Source organism: Emydura macquarii, unplaced genomic scaffold (assembly GCF_026122565.2).
Source record: "Emydura macquarii macquarii isolate MOO-44397 ecotype Brisbane River unplaced genomic scaffold, CSIRO-AGI_Emac_v2 contig_3603, whole genome shotgun sequence".
Lineage (NCBI taxonomy): Eukaryota > Metazoa > Chordata > Testudines > Chelidae > Emydura > Emydura macquarii.
In genome coordinates this window covers 7,678,723-7,695,191 of record NW_027133740.1, presented here as the reverse complement: position 1 = coordinate 7,695,191, position 16,469 = coordinate 7,678,723, and the positions used below count along the sequence as shown (strand labels likewise).

The following is a 16,469-nucleotide window of genomic DNA, read 5'->3' as shown; positions in this document are numbered from 1 at the left end:
GTCGGTGCCAGGACCCAGCTACTAGATCCAGGCATCAATGCCTAACTGAAACGGATCTCCAAACTTTTTCAAGTTTGCCCATCTCTTGTGCTCCTGCAGAAACATTAGTGTCTCCATCTTAAGAGCATCTTTGCTCTGGCAATTGCATACATGTGTCTAAAAACATGATTCAGATCTACACTGATTCTATAGTGGTGTAACTCCATTAACTTCAGTGGCATTGACTCCTGGTTTACACCAGCATCAGTGAAATCAAATTCCAGCCTGGTGGTTTTTCAAGGAGAACAGATTGCAAATATGGGCCAAATGCTCTCTGAACACAGAAAACCTTTGGATCAGGATCCAGCCTTTGCTGCTTATGCCTGTTGCTACTGTAAACATTACAAGCAATTTAACGCTTTGGAAATTACGTCTAACTACCTGGTGCTCCGAAGTGCACAATGCTGCTGAATCTTCACTAATTGTATTCCTAATAAAAAATGAAAACAGCCTGTAAACACAATCATTTGGTTAGCAAATAAAAATATTTTTAATAAAAAAGATTGCAGCCTAATATTCGCCTCCCACTCCCTAACCGAAATGATGGTTAAAGAGGCGGTGATCAGCACGTGTTTAATAGGCCTGATTAGTGGGCTCTCATGGGGTGAGCATGGGACTGACAGCCCCAGAAGCTCTTGAGTTCTAAGGTGGCTCTGCCATTGGATTGCTGTGTGGAACTGGGCATGTCTCTTGACTTCTCTGTCTGAGTTTCCCCCGTGTATAAACTGCAGATGGTGATCATACCTACCATACAGGAGTGTTGCGGTGATCAGGGTTGTACATCACTGATGATGCAGAGTGCCATAGAAGTATTATTACCTTATGAGAACAATGAACGGTCTTTACTGCCAGGAACTAGGATTTCCCAACACGAACTGTTAATGCAAAGTACATTAGGGACCAGCCTCGGAAAGTCTTGACCCCAGCTAGCATGAATTTAATTGTTACTCAAGTACTAGCTCATCTGCCTTTTATTAGATTTGCCCATGTGGCTTTCCGGACACACCAGAACACAGCCCTATAAAATAGGCAGCCCTCAATGCCAGCATGATGCTGTTCTAAGGACTGTAACAAATGGTTATTTTTCCAATGGCCTTCAATGAATTTCTGAGAGGGTGGGGGAAAAAAAAATCAATGTCAATGTAAAAGGTAGAGATGTTTATGTAAACTGTAGTGAGTGCTTTCCTCGCCTGGCGAATGCAGTGCTGTGTTCTGTCAATAAGACTGGATCAGGAAGGTTACGTATGACAAGTATAGGGCTTGAGTCACTTCTGTGCCAGCACCACTGGGATAGGCAACAGGGGTTTGTCCTACCCTAAGTCTAACCATGCCTCTTGCATTCCTGTCATGGGATAGCAGATTTGAAGGAAGTCAGGACTCCATTGGGAGCCCTGCTGATGGAAGCTGCTTGTACAGAGATTATGCCAAAGCAGGGCATCTCCCAGATACAGATGGAAGAAGTTATTCAAACTAAACCTGCCCCACCCCCCCCCGGTCCCCCCCACCCCCACTGCAGAAAAAGGCAGATTTGGGCTGACAAACATTTTGCCAATTTATGTTGAATTCACTAGTTGTTTCAGTTACCCTTCCTCCCCCACCCCCCGCCAAAATCCCAACAAACCTGAAAAAAGTCATATTTCGTTTTGACGTTTTCCCTTAGTTTTGAATTTTACTGCAGTGTTACTAGAAAGGCTATGAACTGACAATGAAATGTTTTGCTCTGAGCCGAACAAAATGTTTTATTTAAGACCCCCCCAACCAATTTTTTTTTCAATTTTTTTGATTTGCCAAAAAATTCATTTTTTTCTTTTATAGCCAAACCAAAATGAATCCCCACCACTCTGAGCTCCTGGGTCAGCCCGTGAGCCAAGAGGTCAGCTATTCCTGTAGCTCTATCTCCAGTGACACTGGCTAGCGATGTATACTTTTGGGGCTGCCCTGTGGTAGAGAGTGCAGCTACAGCTGCCTTGCACTGTCACAACCCCCTTCTGGGTCTCCCGAGAAGCCAGTTTCTCCCCAGGCTGAATCGAGCTCATGGTTATAGAGGAACCAATATAATAGACCTGAATGGTTTGAATGCAATAACAGCCTTGCATCCAGCATGCCAATATAATACAAGGCATTATCATAAGGGTGCTGCACAACTCTACGCTGGCCTGCTTATCAAACTTCATCTTCCATACAGGGACTAAATGGATCCACAAGTGATACGAAGATGTGGAATCCATGGGTGTTCATTGAATAGATGCTATGCAAAAAGGACAACTGGCCTCTTTTAAAAACAGTTGAGTGTTTGATATTACAACAGCAGAGGTCTGTTGAACACTGACGGAAATGTTGGTCACATTTTTGTCTGTTTAACCTAGGATGATATTAAGGGATAATAAAATCTCTTCTTTCAGGTCATAAATGAGAGCTGCCAGTGCCAGGGAGATATTTCCATACCCTTCTCAGGCAGGGTACCAGACGTGATGGGTCAATCTGATCTGATCTTTCATGGTGAATCTTATTTTCCTAAGAACTTCTGTTTTGTTGCAGAATATTGAGCCTCTGACTGCCTTTGAAAGAGTGTGGTTTATTTTGCCTTTGTGACTTGATAATGCTTATTACCCTAGGAGAGAAAGTTAATACAAAAATATAAAAGGCATGGCTTTATGTTTGAAGTTTTGTGTTTTATTATAGTTGGCACCAGAAATGTTTTTGATTTATGTTATGTTCACATACATCCTCTGTAAACAAGAATGTATCAGTATTGGTTTCTTATGATTTCGTTTCAATGACTATTTTAAAAAAAAATCATACATTCACAAACTACTTTATGTTTAAACACAATGATTCCCTTTTATTTCGTAACTGTTCCCAAAAAACCCACAATAAAAAAAAATCATTTAAAGCTGTGTATTCTGAACATGTCACTTTAGGAAAAAAAAACATCATCATCCTGCAACATAATTTAATAAGAAGCTTCTGGTTTAAGGTAGCCACAGTGAAAATATAAAGAGCTGGGGGCAATCACTGTCAGTGAAGAGACGTACTCTTATTCAGTTTTTCATTCCAGTATCCAACAACAACAGTAGTTGCTAAATTTCATCAGAAAAGTTATTGCTAAATAAATATTGTCCATCCTCTGCAATAGAAAGCACAAGAGGTGTGTATGTGTGTGGTAGTGGGAGATGCGGGCTGAAAAGGGACGTCCTTTTCTGATCATTGAGTGGCAGGTTGAAATTATAGCTAGCCCCAGTTATATACCTGCTCTTTAATTAAGGACACTTTTCAAAATACCCACGGTGCTTTGCTGTGGCTGACAGACTGAAGTCTCCTTAGCGTTGATTTGGAGACCCCCTACAGGAATGTGCAAACCTAAGCTCGTTACATAGGAGCCCTCGTGAAAGCACTTATTGCTCTGCTGTAGTTTTCCAGGGTGTTCAGTGAAGTTCTGTTGCTGATTTCAAGGCCCCCTGCTGGAACGCGTACTACAAGCTTTGCTGGCATTTACCATTTTCAGAATTTCCCACCCCTGCAACTTCAATGATGACAGTGCTAATATAAACAAAAGGCTTGTGGCCACTGGCATCTTACCAGCAGAGTTGTGTAGACATGCTCCGACTAGGGTTAAACGACACAAGGCAGGGGTTAAAATGCCATTGGCTGCCTGGAGCCCTGTCTGCATTAGGGCTCTTGCCATTCCTGCCATGGGTTGAGCTACAGTAATGCTAGCAACAGTGAGAAATTTCAGGTAAATAGGCTAGCGTAAACACAGCCATATGGTCTGAGTCACCGAAGCAACTGTCCTTGCACAGGTCCTTCCTGCAGAAGAGATAGTCCGTTAAACCAACAGCTGTGAATGGTGCCTTGAACTGAGATGAGAATCAAGTTATTTTACTAAGATTTTATTTTCTGACTGAGACAGAAATGACACCTCAATGGCAGAAACTCAGAAATGAAGCTGTAAAGCTGCCTGGGTTCCCTCTCTTAATGGCCTCTAACCTATGAAGCCAGCATGTTGAAAATCTAAGAATCACAAGCCAGAACTAGCATATTTTCACCAACTTGCAATACCATTTGCCCCGGATTGCTGATTTTTATTGTGCTTTCCCTACGGGTATGGCCAGCCACCAATTTTAAATGATTACGAACAAAACTAGTGCCAGTCCATTACAGGAGAATGGGGACTGGTACAGTCAGGTTCTTTTTTCAATCAGTGAAGGATTCAGATTTGACCAACTACTGTCTTGTTTTTTTTTTTAAGCATCATTATTATTAAATATATTAGAGATTGCCAGTCGAGCTCTCTACATTTTCCTGGAGGAAACAGTGCCGCAATGAACAGCTAAATGAAAAACAAAACAAAACGAGGTAGGTTAAAAACAGCAACACAGATCTCGATATGCAACACCCTAATACCACAGGCAGCCATGCTTGTAGCGATTGAGAAAAAAAAATCCCAGAGACTCACTTAAAATTTAAATCAATTGAGCAGAGTTTAAGGACACAATTCAACCTGAACTAAATACATACATATTTCTGCAGAGATGCTGTCATTCACTGTATGTTGGGTAATTCGTGGGGAGTGGAAGGGGGCAGAAAGTGATTATAGCTTCAGAATCTTCACTAAAGAAACCCTATTTTTAAAAATTCTTTACAATTCAGCCCGGCGATGCACCTTTTTGCTTGGTTTAGTAGCTAATCCCCTCTCTCCCCTACACTGAGCGGATACTGGCCTTTCGGAACCTTGTAACTTGCCCATCACAATCTTCATTATCTGGAGAATGGCCTCCTGAGACAAAGTCAAGAGAATCCCCCTTATCACTGAGGCTACAATCCTTACTGGGGCTAGGCACACTCAGCCATTACTGACTTCCACGTCAGTTCTGAATGCACACAACACTGTTAAATGGGGCCCAATGATGCAGCTGAGCAAACCTGATTAATTCTCAGGATGACTGGATCCCAAGTTAGAAGCCCTGTCATCTCTCCCCATACATTTATCACCTGAGTGATTTTGTGTTTCTCTCGGCCTCTGTTCCATCCATACTTTTGCTCTGACCTCTTGCATAATGTAGCCTGGGGAAAATTATGCTCCCTCTGTTTTCAGGAGTAACAACAAATGGCACTACTTTCCCTATCAACACACACCATTACGTGAAGATCCATATAGAAATATGGACTGACAGACTGACAGAAATGGTTGTTGATTGTATTAGTCTAAGGCTAGTAGTTTAGCCATTTAAAATCCATTTCCCAAAAGAGGGGAAAAACTATTAATTTTCTGTTCTTTAAAAATCCATTATGCTGTTGCTGCCAAAAGCAACATGTAAATGTTGGTGAAGGCAAAAGGTTTTTCATAATTACCCAGCTATACGGTTATGGCCTTCATCACAAAGATAAAAGGTACATTTATTGTGCTGTCTTTCACCAGTTTTAATTAGTAACTTTACAGCATACTATATATTTGATGCTAGCAGGCAGACAGAATCAAAAACATACTTTTTTGACACTATTTTCTTCCCCATTCTTACAAAGTAAGGGACAAAGAAAGAGTAAAATAAAAAAATTCATAACCCACTATAACACAGCTTAATCAGGAGACCACCAGAGGTTTATTTCCCTACTTCTGAAGGCATATATGTCCATTTCTGCCTCAAACACCGTGTTGCATTCTTAGGGATCTGCAGTGAATCCTCTCTCTCCATTACCAGACTGCAACAATGAAGGGTGTACTGTATTGTGAGAGAGTGTATAGGGGAGTGGTGTATTCCACAAGGCTTTCTGTATCTGCCTCTAAAGTGTGAGTCCACATGTTTAATGTCCTTTAAATTAGAAATAATGCCATGAAGGTAAGTGTCAAGCATTCTTCTATTACCAGTTCATCATGGAGTTTCTGTTGAGGGTCATGAAAAATACTTGGCTACTCCCTCCAGATCTCACTGATGCAAAAAATACCTGTATGGGAAGAAAAAAAAACAACAACCACCCAACATGTAGTTTAACTGCATTTTTTTTCAAGCCAGTTTCTTCAGTTAGTCACTCATTTCACTTAGATTTAACAGCCACCAAATGTCTTTTAGTCATTAATGACCCAAGCTAGATTCAAACAAGCAACCTAGAGATGGAAGGTTCCTTATCCCATTACCAATACCTTGAGCCAACCAGATTCCCCTCTTCATTTTTTAAAAAATTTTTCTCTGGAGAGCTGAATGGAGACAGGGCACCTGGTTTCCAGTGAAGTTCTACTTTAATCCTATTTATCAGATAGCTTGACTCCAGTACAAGGAGGGAGTGATGGAGCAGAGAAACCCCACACCAGCGGAGAAGGGGTTAAAGAGAAACCAGTTAGCCCCACCCTGCTATACCTGCAGCCAATGCCAGGCCTGGAGGGAGAAGAAAAGGAGAGAACCTGGCTCAGTTCAGGGCTGATGGGTGAGGGAGCAGGATGCAGCTCTGCCTTTCTGCATGAGGGGAGTTTTACTACAAGCCTACCAGCCACTGAGGAAGAAGCAATGTGTCCCTGACCAGGAAACATCTTGAAGAGACTGGGGAACACCCAGTAATGAGTGGACTCTACTATTTACTTGAAGGACAAGATGGGTCCAAACCCCTCCGGTCTTCCAATTCCCACCAAAGAAGTGAAGGTTACAGAAGTGCCCAGAGAACACGGGAATAGAGACTTTCTTTCCCACAATCCAGAGAGACCTGCGGCTGTAGGAGGATGCTGGAAAGGTCCACAACCGGGCACTACCCTCGGTGAGCCATTACAGAGGACAAAAGAGTTGATGGATGCCACACAAAGATTCTTCAGAACTAAGTTTGAACCTTACACTTTATTAGAACCTCGAGCCCACAAAAGAGTTTATGAATGACAATCTGGCAGAATTTTCTTCCAGGGAGTCTGAGTCCAACATGTAACATAACCTTTCTCAGTCAGTCACTGGGGATGACAACACTGTTAATCCCCACATTTTCTATATGCAAAGGGACACTTCTCCAAGGCTAGTACAAGGTAACTGAAATGTAACACTTAGGACATCAACAGAGGACTGGTGCTACCATCTAAGGAAAGTTCAGCAGGTCGGTTGTCTCTCTGGGGAACCACGATTGGCTTTTTCTGAGCAAATCAGAGCCACCGGAGAATGACCCACAGAGCCAGAACATCATTAACGTAGGCGCCAATAATATTACGGGGCTTCCTGACTTCCTATCAGTACCAGAAAGGAGAGCTAGGCTTGGGGTTACTCCATGATGCCATGTTTATTATAGGCATGGCTTCTCATTTTAAGACCGTTTTCAGTGGTTTGTCACTTTGCCAGGCTGTTTGACCTGAAATTTTTCATGCTGGTTGTCTGCCTCAGGTCAGTTTTTTGGAAAAATTCAGCCAAAATGCTTCAGCCATTCTGAGAATGACATTAGGGGAAGTGATGTTGTTTGCTATGTTTAAAAAAAAAACTGGTGACCTTTTCTTTGAACAGCTCTAGCATCTCTCTACTATGTATCAGGGATTTGAAATTTGGCAGTGGAGTTGGCCTTTATGACAAGGATGTGCCTTTTGCTGTCCCTGTACAATTCCACCCAAACCTGACCAAGTTACGTGTCTTTGAAAAATCACGGATTGCACATGCTCAGCAGAGACACTTGATTTTAGCAGCTAAAAATCTCGTAAAAGTTCTGTCTTCACTGAGCATGCTCCATCTCCTCATTGCTCCCATCTGAGGCTATGCACTGGAACCGAGAGCAGGGAGCCTGCCTCTCCTGTGCTCTCAGTGACCCCACTTCCCACCCAGGCAACACGGAAGAGGAAACTGCCTGATGCGAATGCATTAGGGGACAAAAGCCAGACCGGAGGGGAAGGAAAGGAGTAGAATGGGACAAGGAGTGTGGTGAGAATTATGGGGAAGAAAGAGTAACTGACTGGCTGGGCAAGAAGCCTGGGCTTGGACTAAGGAGCCAGAGATGAGCAGACAGAATTGGGATAGGGACACGTTGGAGAGGATGGGGCAGAAGTTGTCAAGTTTGGGGAAAATGTGTAGACGAGTCTGTGTCCACACAAGAGCACTCCCCTCTCAAGCCTGGGATGTAACCCACAACTCCTGAGTCTCACCATTCCTCTGCTGTTAGCCAGTATCTGTGAAACCCTGTGGCAAATTGTGTCTCTTCCCTCCCTGGTGCTGGTCCACACAGAGGATGACATCCTATTAATGTGATCAGCTATTCTGTTAGCCCAAGCAGCAGAGATCTGTGCAGTGGATCTAAATATTCCAACTCTGCTGATGAGCGGGCATCAATATGGTACCAAGTGATGGAATTTCTGCTTATCAATTTACTTTTTGAACAACCGAGGGATTTACACACAAAAAACTACATTAAAAACATTAAGATTGTAATGATCAAGATCACATAATGAAAGATTGTACCATAATGCATACGCACGAGAGGACCAAATTAAGGTTGCACGGGCAACCTTCATTCTGACATTTCTTAACTTTTAAGTACTTGACTTTGCAACATTAATAATGTTCTCATAATGTAATTTGAATGTGTAATTGTAATTGATCTGACAAGATTCTAAACTGATTTATTTCATGGAGCTGATCTGTGGCCATGCAGTATTTTAGAGTACAGACTATTGTTTAAGTGAGGCAGCTTGGACTGGAGTATTACTTAGCAGCATTTTCACCATGCTGGATGGAGGAATGGTTATGGAGTAAATCATTATATTAGAATCTGTAAATGGAAATAACTGATCCACTCCAGCTGATCAAAGATAGGCAAATGGTGCCATTAGGTTTTGAGCAGACTCCTCAAGTAGCTGTGTCATCAACACTTAGGAAAAATTCAGGTTGAATCAATATAGAGCCTCTTCCCATTACTGGTTGTTTCTACTTAAGAGAATTACTTGGAGTGGTTTGCTTGTGTGTTGTGTGCACTACACAGACCATCAAATTGATTACTTATTAACCTCAAGATAAATGAGATCTGAAACCTCAAAGTAGCTGGCTGTATCTTAAGACGTAAAGCACTGATCCAAGCTTTGAAGCGGACTTACCTTATCATTTCTTTCACATAGAAATTTTAACCTTTGAGCTCGCTTGTGCATAAATACTCCATCCAAATGTCCTGTCTCCACTGAACGGATCTCAATAGCTTTCTCTCCCCAGCCCATTATTTGATTGGAATGAATGTAGGCTGTCAAAAGGAATTTCCAAAAGAGCATTAAAAACATTTGGCAGGCTATTAACAACAAAATGGGCAAAGCAGCTCTCACCAATCAGCATACAAAGACTGTCTAGAGGAATCAAATAGCTCTCTGTTTGCCAGAGGTAGCAGAAGCCAGCCACATCATGAGAAAGCACTCAAATAATAAATAATAATGGTTCTTATATAGTGCTTTTTCCTCCATAGATCTCAAAATGAAGGAGGAAAAGTATCCTTATCCCCATTTTACAGATGGGCAAAAGAGAGGAACTGAGAGAAGAGACTTGCCCAAGGTCACACAGCAGGCCAATGGTACAGGCAGGAACAGAATCCAGGTTCTTCTGACTCCCCATGCAGTGCCCTCCCCAATGCACTACATTGTCTCCCCAGTCTAGTGACGTTAAACGAGGAATTCTCAAGGACCTAGCTATGAATGGACAACAGCTAGGTCCATCATCTGAGTGGGAGTGGCCTGCTTTGATTGGCAAGTGCACAAATGACCCCATCTTAGTTTCCTTTATTTCTCATCTTATTTTGCTTTTGTAAACAATGAAGGAGAAGAGGAAGGGTTAAACCTACCCACAGAAGTAGGCATTTCTCCCCACTGCAGCACCACATCTTTAGTTATCCGTCCATAGGTGTTCACATACACCCCTTCATCCTCATAGCACACTAGCATCTCCATCCCATCCGTTTTTGGCAGGATGACAATGGCGTGAGGAGTGATGTTGCCCTGAATCTGTGATTAAAATAAACCCCTCAAATCAGAATTAAATCAAAGAGGGGGGAAAAAAGCCTCAGAAAATCCCACCCTATTAAACAGCTATGCAAGGCATTTAAAGGATCAGCTTGAAAGAGAGTAATTTGTCATGTTTACCCCACCATCAAACTGTCTGAAGTGTCAAAGATAAACAGCCTCAGCCATTATAAGGAGACTGCAACATTTACACCCCCAGAAAACGATGTCTGACATTTGACAGTACCATAAATCAACTGCTATTGACTGATAAATACATCTTGTATTCAAATTACAGGGAAACAGAAATTACGAATACTAGGTACAGAACCGGGGAGGAAATAGTCTTCTTTCTTGAATAATCAGTGTTTGGAGGAAGGATAGAAACTAGGATGCAGCAACTTTTCTTACATTTCTGATCTTCAGTAGCTAAGGCAACATTACCATCCTAAGCTATCTTGGCATTTTCTCCACCTTCTTCACAAATTTCCAGGCACTGGCAGAACTATCAGACAAAGGATACTGTCCTAGATTGGCCACGAGGGTCATCAGACAGGGAATTCCTAAAATGATTTAAAACATAGGTCCAGCTGACCCAGTTTTTCCAGTGGTTTGCTCAAGGAGTATGATCCATCTAGTCCACTATCCAGTCTTCCAACAGTGGCCAGATGCTTCATAGGCAATCCACAGAACAGTGCAATTATCGAGTGATCCGTCATCCCGTCCCAGCTGCTGGCAGTCAGAGGTTTAGGGACACCCAGAGCATGGGGTTGCATCCCATCTTGGCTAATAGCTATTGATGGACCTATCCTCTATGAACTTATATAATTCTTATTTGAACCCACTTATGCTTTTGGCCATCACAACATCTCCTGGCAGTGAGTTCCACAGGTTGACTACACATTGTGTCAAGTAGTACCTCCTTATATTAGTTTTAGACCTACTGCCTATGAATGTTATCGGGTGATCCTTGGTTCTTGTGTTATGTAAAGGAGTAAATCACACTTCCTTATTCACCTTCTCACTCATGATTTTATAGACCACTATCATATCCCCCACCACCACCCCTTTTCTAAAACTGAACAGTTCCAGTCTTTTTAATCTTGCCTCATATGGAAGCTGTTCCATATCCCAAAGCATTTTTGTTGCCCTTCTCTGTACTTTTTCCGATTCTAATATATCATTTCTAAAATGGGGTAACCAGAACTGCACACAGTACTCAAGGTGTGGACATACTATGGATAGAACTAGCCCCAGCTTAAACCAAAACCCCAGTAACGTTTTGTAACCTCAGTTTAGTCCTGCTTTGGCCTTGTTGACAAAATGTGCTAAAACCAGTTTAGCTGAAGCCATGTAATGAGAGATTTACCAGAGTTCAGCAAAATCTGCTTCTAGGACTGTACAGAAAAGGCCTCATTTAGCACATATCGTCTTGTCTCACTCAACTGTCCATTTCTATCTGTTAACCACACACAGAGTTCTGAACACAGCTTATTCAGTGAAGATCCAATAGCCCAATCCTGCAGCCCTTACTCAGGAAAGCAGTACTGCACGAGGGGAGGGGGGCAGGATTTGGGACTCCCCAAGGGATCTGCACCATGAGGCCCAGTTCCTTGGGCCGCCCATTTTGTTTGTTGGGGCAGAACCTGGTTCCTTATTAACTGTCTCCCCAAAACGAAAACTATGGAAGGCCTCCACTGTTGGTCCACAGTGTGTGTGGGAGGATTCCTCCTTCCAGGGGACTTGCCAGCACTAAGCCTGACTATGTAGGCTTGGCATGGAGTTGAATTTGCCTCCAAGTAAGTAAAGACTGTAGAATCAGATCCTTCATCTTTATTAACTAGGTGTACGGTATCTCTCGCCCTCTCTCATCCACTTGTCAGACAGGCCTTTACTAGTGATTTTAGTACTCACAGCAACATGCCTTGTGATTAGCCATGATTTCAAACACCTAAACCCTCTTTCGAACCTTGTTTGGGATGTACATTATTCATTATGCTACTCATATAGTAACACAGAGCTGCCGTGTACTCACGTGAGATGGTATATAGATATCATAAGAGTTCCCCGAATCTACATCAATCACATGGAAGCCAGTGTGTGATCCAAAGATAACCTTCAATCTTTGACCCTCTTCTACTGTGAGGTCCACAAGCAATGGTTTGTGCTGGAGATCTGCAAAAGACTTTTATAATCCATTCAGTCAGTCTCATGGCGTACAAAGAAAGCCCAGTAGTGGCAGCACTTTAGAGTTATGAAACCACATTTGTCTCTTATTAAATGTGTCATTATTTATATTCCTGTTTGGTCTCAGATGCCCCATAGGGTATTACATGGGCACGCATTCTGTCTAAGTAGATTCGCTATTCCAGCTCTTTTTGTATTGCTATGTCTTACAAGAAGCTGCGAAGTGCTGCTGTAATGTTCTTCCTTCCTGTTATAACAATCAGGCTGTCTGACAGTTACATACACACTGAATTTCGCCACGCAGGGCCAGCAGTCACTGGAAAATATGGATTCAACAGCTGGAATGAAAACTCAAAAGACAGCCTGTCCGCCTGTAAAGATGCTGACATATGCCACCCACCCACATCAGTGGGTGGGGGAACTTGATGGGGACAGCGGTGAAAAGGAGACAGTTCCAGTAGCAAGAAAGGGAGACACTCACCAAAGGACACTCACCCACTGGCCAGCTGGGGGGGGGGGGGGGGTGTGTGTGTGTGCTGATTGGCCAGCACGCCCCAGCTCCCAGGACTTAGCCCCGCGCAGGGGCCATGCGGAGCCTCTTTTGGCTCCATTCCAGCAGCCCACTCTACGCACACAAACTAGGAATGGGAACCTGGCCTGACAGATGCTGCGGGGCTAGTGGATCACCTGTGTAGGGGGGTCAGGAAGGATTGTTTTCTCCGATGGGTCCATTGGCAAAGTAACAGGGAGAATGCCCTCCTCACAGCACTGTCAAGCCACAGGGGGTTGAGTAGGAATGCACTTAGGACCTCTCTGAGGTACTGGGTGGAGCTGTTTATTCATCACAACGTGTGGCTGGTTTCCAGTGCAGTTATGAGAATAAAATTAACCATTCCCAGAGGTAAAAGACCTGGTATTTTTGGTGATGGCCCTCGGGCTCATGTGATAGGGTGTGACCTGGTGGCCTTTGTGGGCTGAGGTCAGAGCTTGTGGCCCTCACGGGTGGAGTTCCCCACCTTGCTGCACCCTGTGTCCCCGTTGCAGGAGGGAAGGTGCTAGGACTCAGAGAACTGAGTCCTGGGGGGGATAGGCTAAGGAGAGCTGAGCCCGCTAACCCTGGTGCCAGTTATAGGTTATAATGGTGAGGAGACTTGTAAGCCGCACACGGGAACCAAGTAAATACCTGGGTATAGGGGAGTATGGCCCTCCCCTGTGTTAAAGTTTAATAAAAATTGCAGCCTTCTGCTCAGTTCCATGCATGTGTCTGTCCCTCATTTTGCCGCCGTGTCCACATCAAGCTCCACCATCAGGACTTCATAATAATAATCACTTAAATTCCCTGTGTCTTTTCCTTACATAGATACTCTTGAAGCTTAGGGTCACAACCAGCAAACACCATCACACTGCAAATAAAACACTAATCTCTGCCAGGATTTAGGCTTTAAAGTTGCCAGCCCACATTCCTCTGCTGCACGCACAAATAGTCTGCACAGAGGTGGTGCGTGCAGGGATTACTGCAGGATTAGGTGGTGTCTGAATTAAAAAAATGTGACTTCCAAGCTTCTTCCTTGCATTGATTCCATCTTTTGTGGGTTGGACAAATTCTCCATTCTGAACACAGTTCTTTTACACAGGTACCTCTGCACAGCCCAGAATTTGGTCCTTTAAACAGGGTCTTGGAGGAGTACTCATTTTTATTTGAGAGAATAGTTCAGCCAACACATATGGCTGAACTCACAGTAGGTGCTCTGTGCCATGTAAGGCCTGTGTTTGGTGTATGGGCAAAGCAACCAAGGGTGGGAGACTATTCGTATTCTGCCTGAGTGGGTTTCATGCTGTCTCTGAATAGCAATGAACTATTGGGGAAGAGTGCGGGGGGGCAGGGCAAAGCAGGGGCCACTCTGCATTGGCATAATCCTAGTTCCTGTGAATCTCTGCACAGGGGGCATGGAAAGGCAGTGGGGACTATTTAGTCCATAGACTCAAATAGCAGCCACAGAAGAATTGAACTACAGCTTCAAAATCGGCCTCCAAGTTGGGGAGGTGGATCCCATCCGATTCTAACGCCCCAGGTGAAGTCCATTTCGCTTTGTTCAGTATCAGTCACACTTGCCCTCCCTGAAGAAACCATATTTTCTGGAGGGATGTAGTAAAACAAGATTACTCTGCATGAGAAAGTCTGAATCCACTGCCCCTTGCAGTTAGCATTTGCAAAGATCTGTGGAAGGAAAGTGGTGTTCTCGTCCATCCTCCCTGTTCAGGGAAAAGGCCCAGGTAGGGACAGTCGCATTGGGGAAGTAAATGCGTGGTTACGCAGGTGGTGTCGAAGGGAGGGCTTTGGATTCTTCGATCATGGAATGCTGTTCCAGGAAGAAGGATTACTAGGAAGGGACGGGATTCATCTAACGAAGACAGGGAAGAGTATCTTCGCAGACAGGCTGGCTAACCTAGTGAGGAGGGCTTTAAACTAGTTTCGACGGGGGATGGGGACCTAAGCCCGAAGGTTAGTGGGGAAGAGGGACACCACAAGGAAGCAGAAGTAGGAGGGTGCAGCAGGGGAGGCCTCCCGATTCATACTGTGAAAGTAGGCCACTCGGCTACTTATCTCAAGTGCCTGTACACAAATGCAAGAAGCCTGGGAAACAAGCAGGAAGAACTGGAAGTCCTGGCACAGTCAAGAAACTACGACATGATTGGAATAACTGAGACTTGGTGGAATAACTCTCATGATTGGAGCACTGTCATGGATGGGTATAAACTGTTCAAGAAGGACAGGCAGGGGCGAAAGGGGGGAGGAGTTGCACTGTATGTAAGAGAGCACTATGACTGCTCTGAGCTCCAGTATGAAACTGGAGATAAGTCAGTTGAGTGTCTCTGGGTTAAGCTTAGAAGCAAGAACAATAAGAGTGATGTCCTGGTGGGTGTCTGTTACAGACCACCAGACCAAGAGGATGAGGTAGATGAGGCTTTCTTTACTCAGCTAGGGAAAGTTTCCAGTTCACAGGGCCTGATTCTCATGGGAGACTTCAATCACCCTGACATCTGCTGGAAGAGCAATACAGCAGAGCACAAACAATCCAGGAAGTTTTTGGAGAGTGTTGCAGACAATTTCCTGGTGCAAGTGCTGGAGCAACCAACTAGGGGCCGTGCTTTTCTTGACCTGCTGCTCACAAACAGGGAAGATTTGGTAGGGGAAGTACAAGTGGGTGGCAACCTGGGCAGCAGTGACCATGAGATGGTCGAGTTCAGGATCCTGACGAAAGGAAGAAAGGAGAGCAGCAGGATACGGACCATGGACTTCAGAAAAGCGGACTTTGACTCCCTCAGGGAACTGATGGGCAGGATTCCCTGGGAGGCTAATATGAGGGGGAAAGGAACCCAAGAGAGCTGGCTGTATTTTAAAGAGACCTTATTGAGGGCACAAGAGCAAACCATCCCGATGTGCAGAAAGAATAGCAAATATGGTAGGCGTCCAGCTTGGCTTAACAAAGATGTCCTTGGCGAACTTAAACACAAAAAAGAAGCTTACAAGAAGTGGAAGCTTGGTCAGATGACTAGGGAGGATTATATAAACACTGCTCGAACGTGCAGGAATGAAATCAGGAAGGCCAAAGCACAACTGGAGTTGCAGCTAGCAAGGGATATGAAGGGGAACAAGAAGGGTTTCTACAGGCATGTTGCCAACAAGAAGAAGATTAGAGAAAGTGTGGGCCCCTTAGAGAATGAGGGAGGCGACCTAGTGACGGAGGATGTGGAGAAAGCTGAGGTACTCAATGCCTTTTTTGCCTCTGTCTTCACAGACAAGATCAGCTCTCAGACTGCTGCATTGGGTGACACAGAATGGGAAGGAGGTGAACATCCCGCAGTGTGGAAGGAACGGGTCCAAGACTATTTAGAAGGATTGGACATTCACAAGTCCATGGGGCCGGATGCAATGCACCCGAGGGTGCTGAGGGAGTTGGCTGAGGTGATTTCAGAGCCATTGGCTATTATCTTTGAAAGCTCGTGGCAACAGGGGGAGGTCCCTGAGGACTGGAAAAAAGCAAATATAGTGCCCATCTTCAAAAAAGGGAGGAAAGAGGATCCAGGGAACTACAGACCGGTCAGCCTCACCTCAATCCCTGGAAAAATCATGGAGCAGGTCCTTAAGGAATCCATTTTAAGGCACTTGGAGGAGAGGAAAGTGATCAGGAACAGTCAACACGGATTCACTAAGGGAAAGTCATGCCTGACCAACCTGATTGCTTTCTATGATGAGGTGACTGGTTCTGTGGATGTAGGGAAGGCGGTGGATGTGATATACCTTGACTTTAGCAAA

At 44.2% G+C, this 16,469-nt stretch overlaps 1 protein-coding gene across 11 annotated transcripts in view; it reads right to left on the bottom strand.

The window, feature by feature from the left end:
* Positions 1-2,698: 2,698 nt before the first annotated feature.
* TNIK (TRAF2 and NCK interacting kinase) overlaps positions 2,699-16,469 on the bottom strand; it is a 279,439-nt gene continuing 265,668 nt past the window's right edge. For all 11 annotated transcript variants that reach the window (XM_067536582.1, XM_067536587.1, XM_067536590.1 and 8 more), the window contains 4 exons: positions 12,000-12,149; positions 9,808-9,967; positions 9,080-9,219; positions 2,699-5,982 (listed from right to left, as the gene is read on the bottom strand). In XM_067536582.1, the coding sequence (XP_067392683.1) occupies positions 5,899-5,982; positions 9,080-9,219; positions 9,808-9,967; positions 12,000-12,149 (534 nt within the window). In that variant the 3' untranslated portion in view covers positions 2,699-5,898. The remainder of the gene's footprint in view (positions 5,983-9,079; positions 9,220-9,807; positions 9,968-11,999; positions 12,150-16,469) is intronic.